We start from the raw sequence: 27,344 nt of genomic DNA, 5'->3' as shown, positions 1-27,344 counted from the left end.
TTTTAATTTCATGTAATATCCCAGTCTAACAGTCACTGCAAAAATAGATGCAGTGATTTCAGATACTGTTGTGCACCAGGCTGTGTGTTACCGTTCTCCCAGCCTGATGAGTTAATCATGACTGTTCTTCATTCACTGCAGTGCAAAATCAGCATGGCTAGTTCAAATTATCCTCTGCAGCAATCTATATTAAGCAAAAACGTTAATTCTGGTTGTAATCTGAAAATAATTTTTGGAGATGTCAGATAGATAGGAAACCTTACTTCCAACACTGCAGCTGGAAATGGGTGGACAGGCCCCCTCAAAGACGTGGCATCACACCAGCCCTCCGTCCAGGTATACACCACGGTTTGTCTTTTTAAACCAGCATCTTTCTAAATGATGGCTGTTTTCAACTTTCAGTACCTGCTGTTTTTAAAACATTTGTGCCTCTTAGGCAGGAGGTTTGCATTTTGTTTGTTTGCTTGTTTTTCAGTGGAGTAGGTTATTTGGATTGTTACACCTTATGCCACAGCTAGATCGAGATGAGAGTGCATTTGTCAGGTGGCTTACGTGGCTCAGAGATTCCAGGCAGCTGGTACCTTTGCCAACAAAAAGGCTTCTTCTCTCAGCGTATGCTACATCGGTACTAGGGGGTTTGCACCACAGCTGTGCCAGCCCAGTTACAGTGGCACATCTGTGCGTGTGGCTTGACAAGACTCCAGAGTAGTGATTGATCTTTATACCCTGCCCTGACATGAATTTTGCCCGTGGGGCAGAGGGCTATTTTCCCATTACTTCTTTTCAGACATTGTCATATCTTTGGCTTTTGGCTACTCATATCTATCTACTGATCCATTCTGATTAAAGCCTATTAGAAAAGGTATTATACAGAAGGTTCAGATCCAATTTGCAGAAATAAATAATTTGCAGTCATAAATAAACAATGGAGTTCACAAAATCTGATCCACTACAAACACAGTCTTGTGACCTGTCTCTGGCAGGTGACTTCTCCTAATAAAAGCTGTTGAAATTCTGAACATTCACATCCAAACTCCACTCCAAACTTAATTTGAACTTCAGCTTTAATAAATCTGGATCATTACCTCATCCTTACTTTTAACTACTAATAGCAAATAACATTTTGGATTGCTACACATGACAAATTAATAAATATTTCAGGTATTTTCTAAATGAAATGAAATCTTCATGCGTTTCTTTAGTCCCCGTCTCCTTTCAGAGAAATGAATGTATCTCCCTGTACTGGTTTCACTCTATTTAAATAACCCGATAACTCATCATTTCTCATCTTCTCAGGATTCAAAATAAATCAGTACAGTCTCTTAGTCTACTCTTTCCTAAGGAATACAGTTCTTGCTGATCTAATCCTTTTGAGTAACTAAAGTCCTCAAGTCTTTGAATCATTCCAGTTTTGTAATACTTTTCTGTAATAAGAAAACCAGGATGCAGACGCTACCTCCCCTAATTCACAGTCTGACATCTGCACTGGCACAGGAAAGCCTGCAGTATTTTATTTGGACTAGATTGTTCACAGACATGCAAGTATTTCACTTCTGAAGTTTCAGAACTGTTGATCTTTTTTAATAAATTATTGTTCACTGAAACACTAAGTTAAGAAAAAATACTGAAGGGAAAGGAATGAAAAGAAATTATTTCTCCAAAGAAGGTAATTACATAGCTAAGAATTATCTATTGAGAGAAAGAAAATCCTAAGTTTCAATGGGGCTTGTCAGAGTTACTTTAATGTGCCTGATTTTTTTTCACAAACACTAACCTTCAATTTCCTGACATCTGAAATTACATGTTTCTGTGAGGAGTACAGTTTGGCTGGAGTGTGTCATACATACAAAGTCCTTGCTGACTGAACAGAAGGACATTTTTAATGTTGTTATGACAGGCTGGAAAAATCCTTACAAAATAAGTAATCTTGAAAAAAAAAAAAAAATCCCAAAGTTAACTTTCTGGTCTCAAGAAAGTATTCAGTGCAATCTCAGCTGAGATTTAAACTTAGCTCCCAGTTTCCGTTACTAATTCCACCCAAAAGGCTTGAATAATCAGTAAAACAAAGCAAGAACAGGGGAAAATCTTCTGGGATCCAGATCTGACTGCAATCCAAGACAATGGAAAATAACCAACCCAAATATTTTGACCAGAATTAAGTATTAATGCTTCAGTGGCTTCCAGAAATAAACATGATTAAATGGAGTTTAAAATCAAATATTAGAGAAGGAAAATAGATTTCAAGTTATTATGCAAACCAGACATTTTCTATGCAAATTCAGGCACTGAACTTCTGTAATCTGAATTTTAAAGCATAAGTTGATGTCTTGATTGTAAATGGTATTTTTTCTTTCTGAATGTCATGCTAAATTACTGTGTGCATACGCAGGGTGTGTGGCTGGAAGGGATTGGCACAAGCAGGAATTCATTCTTGTAAAAAAAAGGTTTTTCAAAGGGCATGGTTAAGAATAAGAATATAGCACTTCCAATAAAAATGGAACTAACCACTGTTTGTAAACACATCAATGTGCTAATGAAGAAGCATTACTCATTAAGCACTGATGATATTTGATTCAGTCTATGCATATACCAGTAAGCTGCTCTCGCTGGCCTCAGCCTCAACCTTCTCATCTCTTGAAGTTGTTATATTCTCTCCACAGGGATATCAGGGTGCCTCACAAGCCAACATGGACAATTGTCAGATGGTCTTCTGAACACATCTCCGCTATTAATTCCTACACATAATCCATTATTAAATTGCAACTTAGATATAGTGATCAAAATGTTTGGCTTCTGTAATTCCCATTTTGCCTTATCAACCAGAGTAGAACAACAGTTGTTAAAAGCCTTTTATATTTAAAACACTATTCTAGACCTACTGTGTATTTTTCATGTACAAATCTGCGATACAGAATAATGAGAGGTAGATGGGAAGTCACAATGTACTTCTGAACATGGCAAACTCTACTGGAACCTGTCTTTATATATGCAGCCATACCTTTCTCCCCTTATTATGAAGTAGCAGCTTGTTTGTATATGCAAAAATGAGGAATGCTGGGCTTGTGGACCTAATCAGGCAAGGCAGCAAGTTAAGCCCAAAGTCTACTAACTTCAGTAAGATGAAGAAATTCCCCACTTCTGGCATTTTTGGACTAAAAGAGCAGGACACTTTAGCTTGTACAAACTGTTGCAGCTCTGCTGTGTCACTAACACTTTGCTAATTTACATGAGTTCAGCCTTTCTTGGTCTAATGAATGTGGGAAGTGCTTAAATAAATAAGAAAGCCTACTTCATGCTGCATCTGTATCTTGGAAGATTGTTATGTGGTTAGTTTAGAAAAGAACAACGGAGTTGTGCTACCAAAAAAAAAGATGAACAAATTTCTCATAATATTTATGCAGCATCTTCTCAAAATACAAATTAATCCCTAGTTTGCATCTCAATTGTCAGACCAAGATGAAGGTATCTCAGCATGAAAACTGTTTGTAAGAGAGAACAATATTATTGCTCTATAGTGCATATAACTTGATGAATACCTTTTCTGGAATAGGTTTTAACTCTTCATCCTGTCAGAATATGTGCTAAAACCTGTCCCCTGTAATGGTCATACACCACTCTGCAGAAAGATGCCAAAATAGTAAAACTGTAAGAGAGTATGGAGAACTGTGTTAATATTTGCTGACCTTTTTAGGTTTATTGAACCACATTATTTCAATTTCCTTGAGATCATGGTAATTTGGTTCAACATGTGTGCTTGATCTCAATGGTTATGTATAATTTCCTATTGAAAGTACACAAAAATTCAGTCCTGCTAAGTTTCATCTCCTTGCATGCCAATAGTCTTCCAGTAATTGAATCGAGAACACTTGCTACCCAACAGCATATATGAAGGCTAGTACTCTATATACACCAGTTTAACACCTTGTATGCCTTTCATCCCACCCCTTCATCTAAATTGCTCTAAATTTCTTTTTAATATAGCATTATCTTCTGCAGTCACATTACAGGATTAGGAATCAGGAATTTTATTTCCAATTCTATCACCAGCCATCTTGGCTAAACCAACCAAAAATGAAAGAGTAAAATATTCTGATATTATCAGACCAATTGACAGAAGCCTCAGTAATACTAGTTTAAAATTATTTCATTGCTTCACATCAGTGGTGTCTTTTGAAAAACACAAGGTTCTAAAGGTAAGAATAAAGTTAAAAATGCTTGGAAGTGAGATTAACAGAAAACAAAAGATTTTCACTCTTCTGAGCAGAAAATGATGCAGGTTAAAGTTATCAAAGCCAAAAATAACCTTTCAGATTAGCATGCTTTCAATAGAGAAGAATAAAACTTGGATGGGTCAGAAGCTAATGACGATCTGGGACTTCCCAATTTGAACTTTTACAGCAACAAATCTGAATTCCTGAATTAGACTGTATTTGTCACCCAAAGGCAGTACAGGGTGAATCAGCAGGCAGTCATAGTTAGTTCTGACTTCTCCACACACTGATCAAGCTGCCTCATGCTGCACTAGGACAGCCCATCGCTAAGGCATTAGAAACCCAAGCATCGGAACGGAGTCTTTTCTTCCGACCATGGTCAGATTCGGAATCGTACTAGTCTTTGTCTCTATAAAACCAGGAAGCCTAAGGAAACTGAAGGCGCACTTTCCATGTGTATGTGGTAAACAAGCAACAGGATGCTGACACATACAATTCAATCCCGCTATTCCCAAGGATGTGCCATTTTCAGAGTTTTATGTGTCTGCAGGCAGAGACTAAACCCAGCTCGTATATGCCCATAATAGTTGTCTTGACCAAGTCCTTTGCTAATTCTTTCCTCAAAACTGAGAAAACTATATATTTTGTCAAAAAGTGTAGTTTCTGCTTAGACGGCAAGCAGTGGTACTCTGGACAATTCCTCTAGAATTTAATCTGGCAAATACCCAAGCTGCAGCAGGCTGAAAAAAATGCAGCAACAACAGGAGCAACAACAGGCCAGCTGTGACCCACAGACAGCTCTGGCATGTCACTACGAGGAATGCTGAGCGCCCTTCCTTGCACACTGAACCATGGATCCCATCTATGGTGAGGATTAGTCAGCACTTGTACAGGAGCTGGAAGAGGTTTAAGGCTATGATGAACACTTTGATATTCTACGTTTAAAGGCAAGAAGAAACCTTCTCTACTGATTTACAAAAGCGTAAATTAGAATGAACAAGTCTGCCCATGACCTTGAATGGGGCAGACAGGTGGTTTCAAATGATTACCTTAATTAAGTACACATATTTTACAGAGATGTTTCTCTGATAACTGGATAAATGATACCATGGGGAAATTTCATCCTGCCAGAAAACATAAGATCTCTCCAGTTTCTACTTGCAGTGATATCAGCACATACACAATGCTACATTTTGCTTAGAATCTGCTAAAGTAAAAAAAAAAATTAATGTAGAAACAAGCAGCCTTTTTTGGACTAACAATAGAAATAGAGGAAGGAGTTTGAAAGTTGTTGAAGATCCACCTAATTATTAACATAGATTAATCAGTGAAGCGTATTGTTCTTGATATAAGAACTGTAATAACACTAATGGAACAAAATCAACCAAGTATTGAGCTTTGAAAGCCTCCAACAGTCTTCTGCACCTTAACCTTTTGTACAAGACATCTTAGCATATTGTTTCCAAACAACATTTTTGTTTAAAATTTGACTGAATTTCATAAAGTACAAATGTTTTAAATAAATGAATATAAAAATGAAATAAAACTTTAAGGACAAATGCTTAAAACAAAAAAAATAAATAAAACTTCGATTTAGAATTAAAACTTTCTCTTTTCTGCTAAAAATCTTTTCCTCCAATTGTATTTCATCTTGCCTGATCCCTTTCCTTAATCCCATCTTTTTCTTTCATCAATAAACCAATGCTATTTAAACATATATAAAAATCAGTGTCATTAAGTTAGGAAGGGAGACTTGCCAAATTCAAACATGTACACTGAATATCTTCTTTCCATAAAGTTGTGTTCAGCTTTAGAGCTAAGTTAAGGCTGAAAGTTCAGCAGTAAGGTACCTGTATTGGGTATGTAAAGGGAGTGGGTTTTATCTTCAGTATTTGTCACTAACAACTACTGTTCTGCCATTCAAAATTTAAAAGGAAATGAACTGCTAAAAATATAAGCTGTCACAAAGCCACTCACTTCTTCCTTTGAAACTTTTCATATTTGCATGAAAACAGTCTGCGTAACAGACATGAACTTCTGTAAAGAGAAATGCTATTTCATTTATAAATGGCCACTGCAAAACATTTATTCAACTCGCATTACATTCTATCAATATTCATTGTTGTTTCCACAAAAGCTGTAAGAAAAATAAACATTAGCTTTGAGTTTCATCAGTAGTTCCCAAGTTTCAACCAAAGTCTACTAACCTGCATCTCCAATGAGCCTAAATATTTTAGGATAGTATCTGACTTTTGCTTTGCTTTGATTCTTCATCCAGACCAAAAAGTAAGAAATTGAGTGGATTAGAACTACGTGAACCAGAACATGCAAACAAAAATGTTTGCATAGACCCCCTCTTCAGTGACACTGCAAACATGACAAAACCAAAGGCTGAGTTTCTTTGGAGATGTTCATGAAACCTTTCATAACATCACATCACTTTGCTCTCTCATCTGTATTTCTAGGATGCTTGAATGCAAGCAGACCAGCCAATATCAGCTACATTTGAAAGCAGAGGTACATTCTAAAAAGTTAAAAACAAATCACTGTAATAGAATAAAAACACAAAAGAAAATATATGAATTAATCTGAGAAATGAAAGAGAGTAGATCACATTTTAATTAACACTATTTAAAACTCAAGCTTTCAAGAACTATGTTTAATTCTCCCAGGGTTTCATTGACACTATCCAGTTGGTTTTCTTCTGAAAACTGCAGAGTGCAACTGCACTTGTTGAGTATCACCCCTGTCTCTTTTCTATATGCTGAAGGGAGAGCAAAAATCCTCCCAAGCAATTCGGCTAGCCAAGGTTAAGCTCAGATGATCCTATATAGTGATATTTCTACCTGTTCTTGTTTTGCTTCTCCTCTTCCTTCCTTCTTTGCTTTAGATCACAGTCAGTTTTAACCCTATGATTAAACTGTCATTAGTGAGCAATTTCTAAAATGTTAAAACTATGGGGTTTTCAAACCCCAGTTTTCCAGTGCGAGAACATCAAAACATTTGTGGCTTTTTTTCTCTGTGACTTCACAGGAGCATATAATGATCATTTAGAGCTGTTCTGTGCTTTAAAATTAATAAGCAGATTTGAGCAAAAGCTGCAAAGGTGAAAATGCCATCAGAAGGCAAACCACTAACAGTGTCACTCAGAATTTCTGCCTGCATATTCAGCCCAATGCTTTTGGGACTAGAGATTAATTAAGAAAGTACTATAAGAAGATGATTACGTATTGTGTTGTATAGTTCTAGAAAATTATCGACACCTATAATTACTTAACTGGAAATAACATAATTTTTTCATTAGAATATAAAGATGTTCTCACATAAATTATGTTATGTAAATGAAGTAATAATTTATGAGAACATAACCCATTTAAATCAGCGTCAATGATATCACATTTAGGTAAAAAGAAATAGCGGAAATATGTCATTACAATCGGAAGATGAGTCTAGACCACAGTTGTAAGTGCTGCCTGGCATGTAAACTGAAGTTAAGTGTTTGTACAGGGCTGTAAGACCTTGCGGTACTTTGGGAACTCTTCTCCAAAGGAAATCACAGCAGAAGGAGCAGAGAGATATCACTTTCCTCATCAACTCGCAAACAAACAAAAAAACCCCTAGTAATTTAAACAGTGCAAAAACCCCTTAGTAATTTAAATAGTGCCAAAAGCCCCTAGTGATTTAAACAGTGCATACTGAAGGCAGCAGGAAGCATTCAATTGCTCTACAGACTGGACTTACTACTGCCATAGCTCCAGTAGTATCTGAACACTTCCCAAACAGAGTTTGCTGCTTTTCCACCTGTAGCAAAAGTAACAAATGGGGTGGTGGGGATGTAAAGGACCTTTTTACAGACATTAGCAAGCTGAAAAAAAGAAATTTTGCTTCCCATCAGGTAAGTCAAAAGAAACCACTTAAGCACAGTTCTTTCTGTTCATGTTGAGGAACCTGAAGCATATTCTCAAGGTCTTAATTTTGATAGTGTCCAAAGTCCTTGTTCATTCATTCATCCTGCTTCTGCTTGAGAAAACCAGACTAAGATTCTGTTCAAAGTCATGGGCTACAACTCTGTGTCTATGCAAAGTGCCAAGTATGAGAAATAAAACCCTCTAGACAGAAATAACAATGACAGTTAGAAGAGACAGCACAAAAGCTCTGCAAGTCAATACCTATCTTCTCAGAAAGTTCACAATAGCTAGACTTGCACATAGTGACTGAAAAAAAAATTAATAGGACAATATTTCTCTGACTCTTTTGGAGAAAATGTGAACCATCTTAGCACAAGTTAATAGTGCTGGTATGTCCCCTAGGCACACTGAAGACATGATGGCCCTATTTTACTTCCAAAAGCACAAAACCTTTAAGTTTAGAAAGCTCCAAGAAGGTTCCCAGAACTTTCTTTTACATCTTCTCATTGGGACTTGCTGACAACTCCTCTATACTCGATCACATCTCTAGGCCAGACAGAAACAAGGGCCCCCAATCCTGCCTTGCTTTCCTTCAGGACGTTGTGTGTCAGCAGGGCACTAATGACAGCTGAAACTTTTGCTCTCCTCCCTGTAGGCTCTGAAATAGTACTCATTCAGTTACAGGAGCTGGAAAAGGGTGGGAGTATTTCGCTGTGACCTCCCCCCATAGTTTATATACTCCAAAGAACTTAAAAAAGTTGACCCTCTTAACAACAGGACTATGAGCCCCCAAAATACTTAAATATATAAACTAAGACCAACTATACACTACAGAAATCACTTTGTATAATGACAGAATTGCGGTGGGGTGGGGTGGGGTGGGGAAAGCACACCTGTTTGGTGTTTTTTTCCTGACAGGTCTCAAGTTGTTTATTTGTAGATGCACTGAAGTTGTCCAAATAAACCAGCAAAATTATCTACATAAATCACCTTAGGTGCTATGTATAAACAGCACTTACTGCAAGGAATAAAAAACCCTACCAAAACAATAAAGAGATGAGACAGGATGGTCTTTTTTTTCTTTTGGTATATAATCTTACTTCCAAATCTAGTTCTTTAACAAAGATTGTATCAGATATTTTTTTCTTGGTATATTGTGTAATCAAACTGGTTTAGACATCTCCAATGATGAAGACATTGCTACTATTATTATAAAGTCATATAAAAGTAGGTGAGCAGCTGTAGCCTAATAAACACACAGCTGAACAAAGGAAACTGCTGACAAGCTGCAATCTTGTTTTAATGTAAATTCTCATGTGTTCACATCATATTTTAATTGTACACAACAATAAATAAGCTTCTGTCACTAGCACTTTCTCATAAATGGGCTAATGCTAATTATCCCTCTATTTTCAACCACATGGTTTTAGTGAAAAGATTAACGTCAGGAAAATAACACAAAAATAATGAGCTTTGCAAGCCACTTGAGTGGCAGAAAATATTATAGTTTTTTTAATTTGATTTTTCTAGTTTTACATTAAAGCTGTGACAACACTCTCGTAAGACATCTCAATATTTCAAGCATTAGATCTAGCAGTATATTAATTATGTAAGGAATATATAACCAGGTTCCCTACATTTTTCTTCAGGCTTGTCGTACTGGTGAACTGAAAGCCAAAATGTGCAACTCCAGCATCACCACTGAATTTAAGGGCTGGTCTTTGCTATATCTGAAAATACATAATTAAGTATGGGCAACAAGTTTCCCTTCTCTTCCGTCCTTTGTTCTGCAGCTGGTATTCGGAAACATTTGGTCTGAAATCATTTGTACTGGTCTGACTGTTATTTTAGCTCTGACTAATGATAAGGCACAGCATCTAAAAGAATGATTGTCCAGGGAACGATTAAGAAGAAAGGGCCCTTTGAGCCACTCAAGTGCTACAAACTTGCTTCTTTTTGTTTTCACTCTTTTTTTCCGACTAGTCTTTCTAGTTACTTGTCTTAAGTTTCCAGTCAAAATCAAGACTACTGAGTACCATATAAACACACAGCTTGAGACGCAAAGGTGATGTTTGCATTACATGGTGGCCCCTAGACCTAGACACACACACTTGCTGTACTGCAAGCGTGGAATCGGTTTGACTGGAGCACAGCCCCTACTGCGTGGAGGAACCTTCATGCTTAAGCACACCGCATGGGTTAGCGCACTTGCACCGGCCACCTTGCCGAGCAGTAGGGTTGGTGGAAGACTGGCAGGTGCTACAGCTGCTTTATTAGTGTGGTACCAACAGCAGGTTATTAGTGTGGTACAACCAACAAACAGCTGTTGTCCAACTGCTCCATGTACCTTGGTTGATTTCCTGTTTAAACAGAAAGACCTTTTTTTGCTTTCCTTTAAAGTAATTGATAGGTGGTAACATTTGCATCTCACATGATGTTAGCATGACACTGCTAAATATGATATTATTGACTCTTTCCAATGAGAGTTCAACTAAGGTTGCCAGAACTTCTCTCTTCTCACTAATAATGTGATTGTGGCTAGAAAACATCCCTAGAAGACCTTATCCAATGATGACACTATAATACACGGTGGCTTTGGTGACCCTTCTTGCTCTCTACAGTCCTCCTGAATGCACACAATTTCCCTTTATGAGAACCTTCCCCATTATGGACACTGTAACACAGAAGTCCAGCTCTGATCCATCGTCGTTGCAGAAAAGTGGGAGATACATCCCTGTCCATCAGAGGGGAGAAGAACAAAAGGGTACATGCAAAGTGTAACCACCTACAACCTCTTTCCTTCCTCTCTGCTGCATCAGAGAGGATGCAAGCTGAACCCCTGTAACCTGGGTGGGGAGCCTGATCAAAGCAGCACTATAGAGGAGAAAGGCTGTACAGAGTGGGACACAGGATCCATATCGTGACAAAACCAGTACATTCAGTTGTCTCAAAATCTAATGTGTGTCATATTGCTTGGGAATTTCACTCAGAACTGCAGTGTTGCCATGATTTTGAGACAGTGTTCATCACTGCTTTACATTTTTCCCCTCTAATGGTTTCAAGACTGTTATTTTTCTCTTTCTCACATACACATATTCAGTAGTAGTCAGTGCTGCTCCTTTCATATTCCAGTCCACATCCTGCCACTGTCCTCTGCACCTTGCCTTACTCCCAGATGTCCCAGAGTCACTAAATCACTGTCAGTGATTACATTTGCATTCTACTTTCTCATCCAAGTTCACCTAAATGTATCATCATTTTTTAAGTTCTTGAATTATTCTAAAAGGTGTCAGGCAAGAGTTGAATTAAAAAATATTGGCAGATTGATGTTTGTCAGCTATTATTTTCTAGTAGAGATGGCCAAATTCGGTTTGCCTCATTTCAAAGCCATTTGAACTTTGTGGGTCAAAAGCTTGATCACACTATTATGAGGTTCATCTCTCATGTAAAACAGTTTGTTAAAGGGAAGTGAGGAAAGAGGCACAGATACAAGCTTTAAAAACCAAAACCCTGCTGATGCTGGTTTTGCTTTTAGGAAGATTGTTAAGCTTCCCACATAGTTTAGTCTTTTATCACAGCATCCTATTTCACTACATTTCATTTTCTTGAAACGTACAACTGAAGAAATTTAAATCTGAATGGAATTGAAATAGCTAAACCAAAATACTTAGTATTCTATAGGATTTTTGCTCCCCAATCAGTTCTTTGGTCTCTTCTTTCAATCCTTTTGTAACAAAAATAAATATTTGTTTGCTAGGACTTAAAATACCTGATGATTTGGGATGCCAAATCAGAGAAACTTTTTGTAGGCCTGATATTCAGGAGTAAGTAATTAGTACTTTCAGGAAATTAGATCTCCTTTGGAATCACTGCAACTGAATTTGGAAAATTAAGGTATTTCACATCCTAGTAATTTAGAAAACTTTTAGCCTTTATGTAGATGGAAATATTAAAAAATAAGAGAAGCTATAATTTAATGAGAAAATACTAAAGGATTACAGAACAGTATATAAGCCTAATAGGTGTACACACACAAGCACATAACATTATGCTAATGTAATTATGTACTCTTGAAATCATAAATAGTCATGCAAAATTGAAGTACGAAGCTACAAGAAGGGGAAGAGGATCTTGTTGAAACCTGCAGTGGTCAAAATGTAAGATGAAAGTAGGCTTTTTAACATTCTTGCTTGTCCAGTTTTCAGCATCAATTCCCACAAAGCTTTCAGCTTCATTTAAAAGAAAAAAGTAAGTTTCAAGAAAACATCAGGAGTGTCTGGTTCAGGAACTGAGTAAAAAATCGAAAACATGTAAGTGGAGGTGGAAATAAAGAATAAAAGACATGTCAAGAAAAGAATCCTAGCAAATATAACAGTGAAGGTGATAGACTAGAAGAGTCTATAAAATCCTGCATTATTAAATAACATCACCTTCAAAATGTAATATATATTCCATCTTGGAACTACAATTACATGAATAAATTGCATGAGCATCTCTGATGTCACCAGGGCTTCTCAGTGGAGCAACAGTCCACTCGAGCAATCCTGAGGGCATATTATTTAAGTCTTTCAATGACAGCTGTAATTTGCTTTTCAGCAGTAAGGATTTTTCTCACCAAACTAAAAGAAATATTGATGTATTAGCAGAGGCAGGGCCGCACATAACTGACTGACATATAGGGCACAAATTACTCTTAGCCAGCTTATAGTTATGAACTTTGAAAATAAATATTGTGTGCCAGTTCAAGAATATATGCCCATTTATACTGCAAACACAATGTACTGTAATAATGGTTTAAAATGACAAAAAAGGGCCCCGATCTTTATAAACAATGATTCCTTTTATGCTTTATGGAAACTTGTTATTTTCTCATTTATGCTACAAAGTACTTTTTATAGTATTTATAGTATTTAAATATTGAAATACTTTTATAGTATTTCAAGTCCTTTGAAGAAAAGTAGCAGTATGAGGATGTGTTAATATACTCATTTCCATGGGAATTATTCAGTTGAAAAGATTAGTGTGTTTTTGTTTTTCACGCTAACCTACTTTGTGTAGACTGTTGCTCTAATGAGAATAAGCAACACACAGCTACTCACTAAGGGGTCTTAGTTAAAATTTTAGGGCTGACTAAATGCTGCTTTACCAGTAAGCTCTGTGTAGCTTTTCTGCTTCAGCACTCAGGACCAGCAGCAATGGGCACAGCCCCCCCCTGTGAAATCCTGCCTTTCCATCTCCCCAAGCCCACTGCAGGGAAAACCTCTGCCTGAGGGACATGGAGACAGCCCTGCACCAGTCCCCCCCTGGAAACACTGGCCTCTTGCATCAAAAGCCACAAAGGAAGCATTCAGTCAGAATGAGCACAAGGTATTCCACCTCGATTCTCTTTTTTCCATGACAAAATGGCACAAAACTACAGCTACAAATAATGTAATTTAAGTTATATAGTCCGGTGGACTCCACCGTTTAGTATACATACATCACATATATATACACCTCACATCATGTATGCATGGCAGATTTTTATACACACATTTTGTTTAGCCAAGGTAGGGGCAGGTTTTGATAGACGTTATCTTTTCCTGATGGAATTGTAATATGCAATAAGTCTACCCATTACAATTTCCAAGGATTTACAGCATAAAAATCAGATTTTCATCCACAAGGTACAATATTACGCACTGTGGAACATACCATTTTGACTTTTCAATGCATACTGGGGTTTTGCTCTACAACAGTTCTCTTGCAATTAAGTATACAAGTACATTGCTTTAAAAAATGAATTTTAAATCACTGGAGCTATCTGATAATGTAAAATTTCATGCATCTGAATGAATTTCTGAATGAACACTACATGCTTCTGGAAGAAGTACTCTTGTATTGGTATTAAAGGATTTAGGTAATCATTGGCTTTTGACAAGACTGAGAATTGTATGTCAAATTCATTGCTTTTAAAATGCCCCCTGAATGGTCTAAAACCGCAAGCTGTACACGCAGAGTACAGCTGGTATGCAAATTATGAGATTTTCTTATGCCGCATCATATGAACTCATCAACTAGGCATTGCATCCCAGAGAAAGCATCTGCTGTGTGAAATTTAGGACAGTAATTCACAGCCCATGGAACACCGCATCACCACAAATTACATTGTTATAAATTTATAATGATGTTTGTATAAAAACATTATGTTTTAATAGTTTAAAGAAGTGACAGCATTGGGCACTTTATAAATATTTAACTAGTAGAGTCTTCATAATTTAAAATGTGGAGGTTTCATCACTGAAGATGCTGGATTGAATCGCTATTTGAACTTGGAGAGGGGGGTCAGTTACTGTAGAAATCTACCTCAATGCACACAAATGCTATTTTTAAACATAACCTTGTTTCAGAATGCTTACATGAATCACAGAGTCATCTGAAATTGTGCAGCACCATGTTCATAAAGCCCAGATATCGTTACTATTGCCAGGGATTAGTATGTGAGCATGGGCCCTCTGTTGGGGAACTTTATGCATTTATGTTAACAAATACATCAACCAACCATCAGACACATGAGAGGTCCAGGGAAAAACTTCAAGTGTTTTGTTTTCTTTCATTGTATGTATATTTTAACTGATGCTGCTAAAGTAATTTTCATCTTTGATCTTTCCAGCAATCTCTAACTCCTTAAACACTGCCTTCCTCTTGCTTCATATGGTCATATTGCTTGGTCTCATCATCACAACCAGCAGACTTTTGTTCTATGTATGTCATATTTTTACTTAAAATTTCCATCTGGCAGACAACCTGTACCTGAATCTGTTCATCTCCTTTGTCTAACTCATGGGCCTCAGAGTCCCACATCCTCCCAGCTTGATCGCCAAGGACCGTTCCCCCCTACAACACACCCCATTAAGCACTCTGTTTATCTGCACGTACCCCTTAAAGCACTTCGCTGTTTATCTGCATCCACACACTGGCTATTAAATCAAGCTCCGTGTGACCCTGCAGATTTGCTCATGGCGAGATTTTTGAAAATGCCAGCTCCTCGGCAGTGCTCCAGCCTTATAAAATGAAGACGGTAAGGATCAAGACAAAGTGAAACACAGCTAATGTTTGCCAGATGCCATATTAAAGTTCAGAACTTGAAATATATTAAAAAAACCACACACAATAGATAGAAACATTGGCAAGGAAAATCAGGGTGCCTGAGGACTGACAAAGAGGATATGTCAAGACCTTTTACACTGACTGTCCAGTAGTAAATGATTTAGAAGTCAAAGGAAGGGTCACCCCTTTCCAGCAGGGAATCTAATTCCTACATTAGTTTTCCTCCTGGTATATGGTAGCTAAAATTTTACTTACATGCTGAAATGTAATGGACTATTTCACCCTCAGTAAACTTGTTAGCAAGGAGACTGAATTTAAGAGAACAGATGTAGTAAGAAGGGTTTTGTTGAAGGGTTTGCAATATGAGTTTGCAGAAAGTTGCAGTAAACCCGGGTTCTATGCATAGCTATCACACCTTCAACATGGGCAACCAAAACCTTTCAAAGCTCTTTCAGTTTCTGGTAACAGCCTTACATGAAGGCTATATGAAGACTAAGGATTTATAAATACTCTATGACCATAAGGACTTAAATTTGGAATAAAACGAAGATACTTTTGTATTAATAATCAGGAGCAGCTAGTTAAATTGCCATGCCTGCTTGCACAGAACTAAACACTGTCCAAGGATCTGTTTTACCCAGGATGGTCATCTTCGTGTTAAATTATTTCCTATTAGGAAAGAGTCACTTTCAGGCAATTTCTTATCTTAATGTGAATTCAGGAAACAAGCTGGACTGTTCTCTGGAGCAAGAAATTACTTTTTACTGTACTTGCACTGAGCTTATCACAAGGAGGTCCTGGTCTACGGGCACTAAGGCAATTCAGTTATAATAATAATGAAAGCAGCAACTACTGCGCATATGCTCCCCATAATGGGAACAGCTTCCCATTAACATTACAGAACCTGGAAATATGTGCAACCTGGTATTAACATTCAAGCTGAGAAAGTATTTTTTAATAATTTAATCCTATTTGATTGGTGTTGAGAGATCCTTTTAAGCAAAATGTTGTTGATATTTATTACTCCTTATGTGAGGACCATAAAAATATTTTGCAAACATTAAACATCACAGTAGCTTATGAGGGTAGGTGAGTAATATTAAAAAAAGCCGCTAGGACAAAGCAGAAAGCAGCAAAAGCAGCAACTGTCCAGCTGTATATTAGAAGGTTGTCAGCATCAAACACTCACTAAAGAAAAATAAAGGAATGCCACTAAAATAGGCCTCTGTTTGAACTTCTGGGTTGGGAATGGGAGAACTCAATATATGATTTGCTAGCAAAGCAGGCGTTTGTTTATGCTGTAGAAATACCAAAGGATAGTGTGCTCTCTTCAATATGAAAAAGTTCACAGTTACAGTAAAAACATTGATAGCAAATTAGTCATTGCAGCGATGTAAACGTATAAAACAAACCAGCACCTCTGGATTAAGATAACCACGGATATTCCAGACATATCACCAGCTGCAAAAAGGTGGGACCTAAATCACATCAGGAGTTAGAAGTCCCGCTAAGTATTTCCTTAATCAAGCTATACAAACTCCTATTTAACCCCCAAAATGGTAAGTTAATTGCACAAAAATTTCCTCACTGTCTGACTTTATGTATCACTAGTTAATGTTCTGATTTTACTACAGGCTATACAAAGCCTGGCATTTTTAATCAAACAAGCTTGTGGACTCACGTGATCAGCTTAAAAAAAATAATCTCTCCTTAGATCAAATAAAAATTTTACTTCTCAGAGTTGTTAGGAATTTCTCAACAGTTTGAGTTAAGAATACCCCAGGTCACATACAAAAAGAAAACAGACTGTGTTTACAGTCATGCATACATAGTGATACAAACTATAGCACATGAAGCGAATTAGAGCAAGCGTAGTCAGAGAAGTAGAAAATTCAGACAGCAGAAGAGGATTCTGACACAGCCAGAAATAAGTGATCCTATAAGCCGGGACAATCTTATTGAGATTTAAATATCTGCCTTTTCTATGAGAAGAAATAAGCAGAGCATTCCTGTACCACCTAGTACTTTGGGTCAAAAAATAGCAAAGTTTTCTGCAATCTGGTATCAGCCACAGAACTTCTGGACAGAATCAAAAGTGACAAGATAAGGGAAGATAAGAATTCCAGGGACTGCATCAGAGACAGACTTACCCATGGATACTTGTTCTGTTTCCTTTCATAAGACAGAAGGATAAATACTGGAAAAAATCCCATCAGCATATAACTTTAGAATGCTGTGTGTAAGAGTTTCGGCCAACTGAAAGAAGGATGTTGTAAAATTCAAAGAGGTAAATGAAAATGAAGGCTAATCAGAAACAGAAAAGGCCTATTAAAATTCTTTCAGTGCTCTAACCAAGTGCATAAATCTAAATACCAAAATATTCTACCCTCTCCTCTAGTAGAAACCATAGGATGCCAACGTTAAAAAAAGAGAAAGCCAAAGACAGTGCTAATGTATTGTACTACTACTCGGCATCCTATAAAACATTCAATGAGTTACACAAAGTACAAATGAGCCTGAACTTACACCTTCAGAAGCTACATAAGCCAGGCACACAGGTCATAAACATGTACATGCCTCTAAGGTGAAACAATATCCAACTATTTCAGATTAAAAATTAAAATTCCTCTTATCAGACCTATAGAGTGAAAAATTGTCCTGGATTCCAATACACGGAATGTAATTAGTCCGGTTTAAATTAACCATGTGTACTACTATAAAGAATGCCATGGGACCTTGAATGATAATCAACTACAGTATCCCCCTCACATCTGGATATCCTAAGTATTACCAGACATACAAATAACACTTTCACACAGAACTTTAAAAAGAGTGCTTTTTGAAAAGCCATGTTATTCTTAATATGAAGTAAATTATTATAAACTAAATAATCGGTATTTGAGGCTTTGGTATTTCTCGTAAAATGTCTGAGAACATATTGGAACATTATTGAGTTTTGACTATTCAAAAATCACACTTTCTTTGACAAAATGTCTTCCTCCTTAGTGCTGCAGAAAATGCTTTACTGAGCTTAAAAAAAATAATCTTCCATCAGGGTTTAATGATGAACATACAATATTTTATTTCCATGAGAATTTGGTAGAGCCCGTATGACATCACAAACTGAACACAAAGTTCAAAAGACAGCTTAAGTGAGATTTAAAACATTTTTTTAATATCTAAATTACTCAGATAAATTAATCAATATTGGCTCGATTCTCTGTTCAGGAAACAACAAAGTACAGTAAAAGGGCTGTGCTGCAACAGAATTATGCCCACCAAATGCTGAATTTCTTTAAATTACACTATACTAACTCTAGTTAAACAATTGTTTAATTGTTGTTTAAATTGTATTAGAGTAGTTGTGATTAGTTGCATTCACCTTCTAGTCATTCAAACCTGTTTTTCTTACCACTTCATTGTAAACCCAATATATTGCTTCTTGACCAACAGCAACAGCCTGGCCAAGCAATTCTGACTCGCAAGCATCCCCGCTGACTGTTAATATCCATCAGGGACACTGTAATTTTTTCCAATCAAAAGGAGTGTAATCAGACTGAATTTCAGTCAAACCATATGCAAAATTCAAAAAGCTATACTTCAAAGCTTACTTTGCGACTAGATTAAGGCCCAGCAGCGGAGGAGGAGAGCCATCTCCCCGAGCCCACTCCCTTCCCATGTGGCAGGGCACAGCAGGGCATGCCAAGCAGCTGCGGGCGCTGGAGGCTTCCCCATCTCTCCTCTCTGGAAACTCTCCAGTTTTATTAAAACCCTAAAACAAGGGCCTGTCTGAGTGTGCAAACAGAGAGAACTTCCCCACATGGCGGGAAGGGTGAAGAGGCATTACCTTTCCCATGTATTTACTCCAAAGCATTTTGAGAACCCTGTCCTGTTTATGATCTCCATAGTGTACCTTAATGCTGATTAGCTTTTTCTTCTTGGGGGGATCTTAAGTTGTTTGGGTCTAATGAAATGTTCCATACCACCCAAGGACATTATCTATCAGACTGAAGCCAGAAAAAGATGGTCTAAAAAGAAGGGATGCAGGCTTGGTAACAACTTGAAAATAAGAGATTAACACTATCAAAGGATAGAAATTGTTCATGCAAGAGTCTCCCAGATTTTTAAAGACGTATAATTCAGGGAAAACACATACAACCACCTGTGCATTTACAGTGAGCATACATAAACATGTCAGCAACCCAGAAATGAGTACTGTATTCAGAGTCTAAGAAGCATCTCTATTATAAGATTATTCTTTAGAGCAACAGAGTATTATGGATTACCTTAGTAACTAATTAAATTAATTAAAGGCACGCTTACAAGATTCAGATTAGGGGAAAGATGCATAAGAAGTTTTTCTCCAGCTAATTGAGATTATCTGAGTGCTGTCCTCTCTCAGCCAAGAGGTTCCGGCAGCTTTGCAAGACTCTGGGAAAGCAGACTCCACTGGGAATTGCTGCACAAGCACCTCCTTGTGGCGCTGAATCCTCAGAGCTGAAGCCATAGAAGGGATGCTATCTGAAAATCTCTTGGGATTTTGTTTCACCTTCTTTGAGGGAAACTCCCTGTAGAAATACTTGTGGGAATCTATAGAGGAGCAAATCTCCAGCAAGAAGTTCGACTTACAGAGGGACTGCAGAACTGCTACCCTAAATCAAACCTTTGTGCCATTCGTACTTCAAGCTCTAAATGTCTTTCCTCATATTGCATGATCAGAGATTGATAGAATGAGGACCTAATCTGGGAATTATCACAGTAAAAATAGACACATATATTCTAATACACAAACACACAGCTGTCAATTCAAGAGATGTGAACTCAGCACATCTCTGTATAAAACTCAGGATAATATCATTACTAATATACATGACAGAAACGCTCAGGGGCACATGACTTGAATTGTTGTTTAATTCAACAGGGGTTCCTCAGGCTTTGGTTCACTGGAAACTGGGTGGTAAACCTGCCTGCAGGTACACACTAATGCCATTGCTGTGGCCCAAACTGGCAGGGAAAGCAAATTATTGTAAAATAGTCCTACAATGAAATCAGTGAAAGCTATGGACCGTTGCCATAGCTCAAGTATTGCCATTCTAGCCTTAACATCTTTACTACACACAGCCTAATACAATTTGAGAAATCCTTATACGTATCCCCACAGGGTATGTGACATGCAGATGACATCCTAAATGTCTTAGTTGCTCACAAATAATGGATGAACATCTTTTTGACACTTATGATATGCAAATTAGTGAAAATGAGGTTCTAGAAAGGCAATCAGAAGAAAAAAAGTGTGATAGAGGTAGAATTCAAATATACTTCTGACAAGTACTTACAGAACAAAAGTTCACTCTCCACAGTGAGTGCAGAATTGCCTGTTAAAGCTGACACTCATTTTTCTCAGAGGAGTTTTTCCTTATTACTAGATGGAATAAATAAAAAAAAAAGTCTACTCTTGTTTTGAAAGTTGAAACATTTTATTTGTGAGTTCCCAGCTGCAATCCCATGGTGATTGTGTGTCTGGTGGAAAGATATTGGCTAGTTCTACAAAAATTACAGTGATAATCACTTGACTTTACATTACATACTAGGTGATATATTGAGATGGCAGGCAGATTTTTTTTCCTCTGGGGAAAAAGAGAAATTAAAAATTTCTCAGTAAAGCAGGCAAAAATTGTACTATTTGCTTCCCAAATGAAAATTTCTTCCACTTCACAAGAAATACTTTAATCTAGGTGATTTACTGGACTCTAGTAAGATGCACTATATCTTCATAGAAGAGACAAAGTGATAACAGTAATTTCCATGCAGGGTGGCAGGAGAGGCTTGCAGAACCAGGAAATGGGACAAGATCACTCTCCTGATGTCACTGATAGGTTAGACAAATGCTGCTAAAAAAAGACTAATTCTATCTGAATAGCAGTATTGTCTAACCCAAGAGGAAGCAACCAGACCTTACTAACCAGAGTTAGTAAGAGGGCCAAAGGAGAAAAAAGCAAAACCAAAAAACCCAAACCCTGTTTCTTTGATTCAATAATTTTATTCAGTTTCTGTCCATTATATCAATGCCAGTGAGAGAACGTGCTTGAAAAAGGCTGGTTAACCTAGGCTTGAGAGAGCCAAAAGCATTAAAAGTTAAGAGGTGATTATAAAAAACAGAAAGATGACAGTAAATACTTCCTCTTTAAAGCTTTTAAATGATCCTCACATACAGTTACAAAAAGTTAGCTCAAAGCCTATTTTTTTCTGGTTTTCACTCCTAATGATTTCTGTTTGCAGCAAAATAAAGTCTGCAAATAGGGCTGCTCATGGTGCTCCCATTAGTAAGTCTATACAAAGACATATTCCCCCCACAGAATGTCCTGTATCTTTATTTCTGTTTAATAAATGAATACAATAGGACTGTAGGCCAAAATCAGTGAAGAAAGTGTTGCAAGAAGTTTATATTGCCCTGCAGTCAATTTGCTGGTCAAAGTTGAAAATTACCATTTTAAAAAAACCAAACATTCAAAACAAACGTTCAACTTTGGCCAAAAAAAGCCTCCTCCACCCACTGGAGATAAAATTTAGTGAATAAATACTATTAAACTAAAACAACACATAAATATCCATTTCATCAAGGTAAGGTCATTTCGTACATCAACAAATTCTCTAACACATTTTATATTCTGAAATTGAGACATCTGTCGCCATCAGCTCACTGGAGTCAGAGGAAACACCTGGACAAAGATTAATTAGCCATATTGCTATGCCTTATCCTTATTTCCAGAGATAGATGCTATAAAGCCATCTATAGCATAAACACACAACTTCCCTTTGTACATTCCTCTTACATAAGCAATACCTGTGCCTGTCACAATGAAGTTAATGTAACCACAGATTGGAAAGATGGTCTGTAGAAGCACTGATTTGCAAGAGTGGAAAACAGTGCACATCATGATCCTTCTATTAAAATACTGTTCAGATACTAAAAAAAAGAACACTACTGCTCTAGGCTTCAAAATTCAGCACAAAAAGCTGATGTGGGCAGAAAACTTCTTAAACAGATATGATTATATTTCAATGTCTTTTGTGATTATGGCAATTTTGACAAGATAAACATCTCCTCTGAACAGGACTTTTTAAGGTTTAGAGAAATAATGTAAGATTTGTTAAATAATCTGTCAAATTATGTATGATCTCTGCTTTCAAAAGAAATCCCATGATCTCATTAAAATAATTACAGAAAATCTATGCCTGATATTACAAATAACAAGTACCAGTATCACTGGTATATAAAGGAGAGATCTAAAAGTACAGGAACTTGCAAGATTCAATAGATGATAGCATAGCTTTGTTCTCTTAAGACAGTCAACAGAAATTTCCTGCACACTAGGTCAAATTTTGAACCAGTGTCTTCAAAACAGAAGGAAAGGAAACAACTCTGTAGCTATGCTAAAATTAAATAATCTAGCTATGTATATTGCAGCCTCATTTCTCTTTCCTTTTCTCACACTTAGTAGCCTCTTTTCTCTTACTGCTTTTGGGGAAAAGCAAAAGCCAATTTTACACAGTACAACAGTTACACACAAAGAGAAGCACGGGTGCGAGCAAAAATCAATAGGAAGTGTCATTAAAAAAATCTTTGCTGGAATTGTCTTTTCAGGAAGAGCATGAGAAAAGAAAGGAGTGAAACCTGAGATGAAGTCAAGAATGAGAGAAATTATTTATTTTAAACACCATAGCAATTTGAATTTTATATATTCATACTTCTTTTAGGGAAAGATAGGACTGAGCAAAACTAGGAAGAAGGGGATGGTGTTTGTCTTTCCTGTTATGTAAATACAGCAGGCAGGAGAGAGGGCAGGAACAGCTCTGAAAGCTCTACAAAAGAGTTTTTGTAGAGTCCTTAACTCCTGCTGCCATTGATTACGGCCTTACTCTAGTAGCCAGCACTGCACTTAGAAAATTCAAGTGTCTTCTGCCTCACACTGGGCAAGTTACCCTCCTTTAATTGAAAACTCCTGCTTTTGGAGAATAAATGGCGAAGTAATCAATCGACACAAGGTGACAATGCAGGCAAAGCTTCTGATAAAGACAACAAGCTAAAAATCATAGTATTACCACAGAGGACGTTACAGATACAGAAGGTTTTCCACCTAAGCTACCTGAAAGACACAACATGCCACCATGTCAGAGCAGGACAAAACTGAAACTCCCACCTGCCATAACATCACCAGATTCTGGTCCTGCACGACTGCCCTGGATTAGCATTCTATATCACAATCACTCTGGCAGAAGTGGTCCCTACCGCTCAGTGAAAATGAGGAGTCAACAGTCTGTTTCAAGTACAAACCTATTTCAGGTACAGAATTGCATTTTATTTATCATAAAATCAAGCACTGTGTTTCTGAGCAGCTATTAAATGCTACAAGGTTAGTTCTTTCAGAAGGCATTCAGAAAACAGTTCCCATACTTCATAAAGCTGAAGTACCACACAAATATATAAATAACATGGGTTTTAAATAGCTGAACGGTTAACTGAAATAGGAGAAACCCAACAATCATTTTATAGGAGGTTTTAAGTGTAGAAGGCTATCTTCTGCAGAGAAGTTAACTGAAATTTAAAGACTTCTAATGTCACATATTTTGTTTTCAAAATCCTTTTATACCCTTTTTTACTTTAAGAGGAAAAAAACTGCCAAAAAATATCCAATGAATTAAAATAAAACACATGAACTTTAACATTTTTAGAAGCACACTCACCAGTCTCTTTAAAATTCTCAGTAAAAGTTTCAGTTGTCGTGTGTCTTTTTTCGACTTCAGTACTTCAGCAAAGCTGTCCATGTTTTCTGGAGACATATTCTCCCGAGTGTTCCCTCCATACAGCTGAACCAGCAATGATAAGCACTGTGAGGCACTCAAAAATATTTCAGTATCTTCACTGGGAAGCTAAAAATGAACAAAAAAATGAACAAATAAAAATAAAATTCCAATTTCAGAAAAATTGCACGTCACTGGGGATTTGGAAGAGTATTAACATTTCCATTGTGTCAGGAAAGAATAATTTCTAGTTGATTGACTCAAAATTCCATTAAACTAAGCTTAATAAATGAAGTGATGACAATACAATTAAAATATATCTATTCTTAAGCAGCAGTATAACAATGTCTCCACTATGATTCTATCAAATAGCCTACCTATAGCCACATTACAAAAGCACCGAAAATGTTGCTCCCAGTTCTGTTATTTTAAGACAGTATATTTTGCTTTAAATAGAAGTAGTAATAGCAGAAAGTATCATTATAGTCATGATGTCTAATCTTCTACATAATGCACACCATAAAACTTCATCTAATTATTTCTAAATCAAGTCTATGGCTTCTGGTTGAGGCAGGGTACAGGCTACCTAGCTATTTAATCAATTTTCAAGTCACATTAGGAGGGAATGGTTTGCAGATTTAAAATATTTTCCTGAATTCCAGCTTTTCTGCACTCCTTTGAAGAGCAGACACTGGAGTAGGCCCTAGCAATGGGATGGAAAAACTTTTTCCTGGGAGGAAAAATTATGGAAAAGATTTGGGGGCATGGCTAATTATCGTCTTTAAGGAGCTTCTGATAGTATGAAACCACTAAAAAAAAATTCTATCTTTCTTGAAAGTACAATCTGGAAATAACAAGTAGGGATACTATTTTATGCTCGAATTTAGCACTGTTGGAATGACAACAGGAATGCAATGCCTAGTTTTAGCACAGACGGTTCACAAAAGCTAGTGAAAAAAATCACAGAGGTTTCTTGGGAACAGGCAAGAGGGTGACAAATTGGAAAACATAACAACAAAGGACTGAAGGAATTCAATGTCTATAGCTTATCAAAGGGAGGGTTAAAGGGCACTTGATCATATGTTTTTGGTTACATGTGAGAAAACGCAGGCTGAGGATAGGTTAATTCCTTTACCTGAATAGGAATGTTAAGAGATGAATGCTCAAAACTTTAGATAAAGCAATTGAGATTAGAAGGAAGATAATACTTTGATTTCCTTCCCCCACCCACCCACCCCGCCTTTTTTTTTTTTGTAGGAAGAGTGGTTAACCACTGAAACAACTTTCTTAGAACTGAGACAGATTCTCCATCACAGGCAATTGATCTATCACAAAAATATTTTTTTCTAAATAAAAATAACAAACCCTTTCACTATAACGAGGAATTAATTTAGCAAAGTCCTATGTCTTGTGTTATGTAAGGTCCTAGACTAAACGATTACAAATAGCCTTTTCTCACCTTATAATACATGAACGGCACAAAATATACCAGCGGTGGTCTTAAACAGTAAGGTACAGAAGTTCAAAACCACCTCATGACTCCTACTTGGCTTTTTAATTCAAAAAGTACTATTTAAATAAAAAGAAGCTAGATTAAAGAACAGTTAACAGACTATCCTTACGGACAATAAAAGGGAACAATTTAAATAATCTGCCCAACCATTTATACAACAAGTCCTACCATTTCAATAATGATTACTTATTTAATCTGCAGTGTGAGCTTCACAAGTTTTTTTCATTTTAAGGAAAACCCATACAGTTAAAGTAATCTGTGAACATATCAACAGACATATACTCCTCAAATATTCAAGCAGCAATTCTCCAAGGATCTGTATGCAAATACAATCCTGTTTTCCATTAACTTCATAGATCTGGCTGTTTAAAACAGACTGAACTGACATGTAAGCTCTGAATACATAGCCCCAAGACATATCACATTTTATTTGACCTAATGCTATGCAAGTGACAGGACCACAGCAGCTATTTCTTCCACAGTTCTGCTGCATGGTTTTTCTTCATTCCAGTTTAAATGCCACCTATTTGATTGTTTCCTTTCCAACATCCCAAATTATCTAATAACATCATCAACATAAATAGCAAGGCTAAAAAGGAGGAAAAGCTACAAACAGTAACAAGCTTTATTGCTCCATTTACACCTTCAATCTTTATCAAGTCAAAAAATATTTTCCACTGATCTCACTGGGGGCTTTGAGCTGACTTGTATTTCCTTCACTGAAAAAAATATGCTATTAGATAAAGGAAGGAAAAATTAAACTAACATATCTTTGTCATCCCTTTCTAAAGCAGCACTCCAACTTATAGTTTGTTACTAGATCAGCGTAAACAGGTATATCAACCACTCTCTAAAGAAAACCGCAGAAGAAACCACAGTACATGAACTTTATTTAATTTTCAAATGTTGTTTGTTGGCTAACCAAAAAAAAAAAAAAAAAATTTCAGTGAACATTTGGACAGGTATGTCCCTGCCCTGTTATTGCAGTGGATGCTAGTTCCCTGGGCTCCATAAGCATAAAACCCCATGTGCAATCAGTAATCACAACAGCCATACTTTGAAGCGAGCCTGCTCCCAAGGTCTTTTTCTGAGCTATTCACTGAGTATCAGAGGAGTGGAACGGCGTCAGTCTCTGTAGAGGACTGCCCCTACAAGAACCTTGCATGAAGAAATACACAAAGCAGCATGTCCTTCACAGTTCTTCCCGACACCAGGAGGGTATGTGACTTTCAAGGAAGCAAATGAGCAAGTCCAGCTTGTTAAGTGTTATTCCCAAGGTAGGCTCTCTTCAGATGGAGTCCCCAGTTAGCAAGACTGGAACATTTTGCCCAAGGCAAGGAGGAGCTGGGTTTGGGCCAGTGGTTTTGTTTATCTCCTCCTGGCATGCTCAACCTTTTCTTTATCACTGTTGCTGCTGTTCTTTGTCCCCCAACAAGAGAAAGGAAGACCCTGGAACCCTCCATGCAATATGTCTTAGCATCAGATAGGCTTGCTCTTCACAGCATATCAGACTTCCAGTGACCACCCTGAAACCTAGCCACCAGTATCACCCCAGGGTTCACAGTACTTGCCAGTCATAACATCATCCTATTAGGTCACAAATGCCAATGAAGTCCTTCATCCCCTATTGTCCTTCAGGCTCTTCTGCTCCTCTGCTTCACCAGAGTTCCTTTGAGCTTCAGTGTTACCTAGGGTTTGGGGAGCAAGCTGCTGTCATCCTGGAAAATTGCAGGATGAAACAACAGCATAGCTCTTGGATGAACAGGAAAACAATCTGGGAATAGGAAAGGCCATATTTACTCGGGAGAGGATGAGAATCAC

At 37.2% G+C, this 27,344-nt stretch overlaps 1 protein-coding gene across 3 annotated transcripts in view; it reads right to left on the bottom strand.

Moving 5' to 3' along the window:
- ULK4 (unc-51 like kinase 4) overlaps positions 1-27,344 on the bottom strand; it is a 249,791-nt gene that overhangs the window by 32,590 nt on the left and 189,857 nt on the right. For all 3 annotated transcript variants that reach the window (XM_055803861.1, XM_055803863.1, XM_055803862.1), the window contains exon 35: positions 23,954-24,139. In XM_055803861.1, the coding sequence (XP_055659836.1) occupies positions 23,954-24,139 (186 nt within the window). The remainder of the gene's footprint in view (positions 1-23,953; positions 24,140-27,344) is intronic.

The sequence above is a fragment of the Falco peregrinus genome, chromosome 5 (assembly GCF_023634155.1).
Source record: "Falco peregrinus isolate bFalPer1 chromosome 5, bFalPer1.pri, whole genome shotgun sequence".
Taxonomy (NCBI): domain Eukaryota; kingdom Metazoa; phylum Chordata; class Aves; order Falconiformes; family Falconidae; genus Falco; species Falco peregrinus.
The sequence above is the reverse complement of the archived record's forward strand: the minus strand, read 5'-3'. Positions and strand labels throughout refer to the sequence as shown.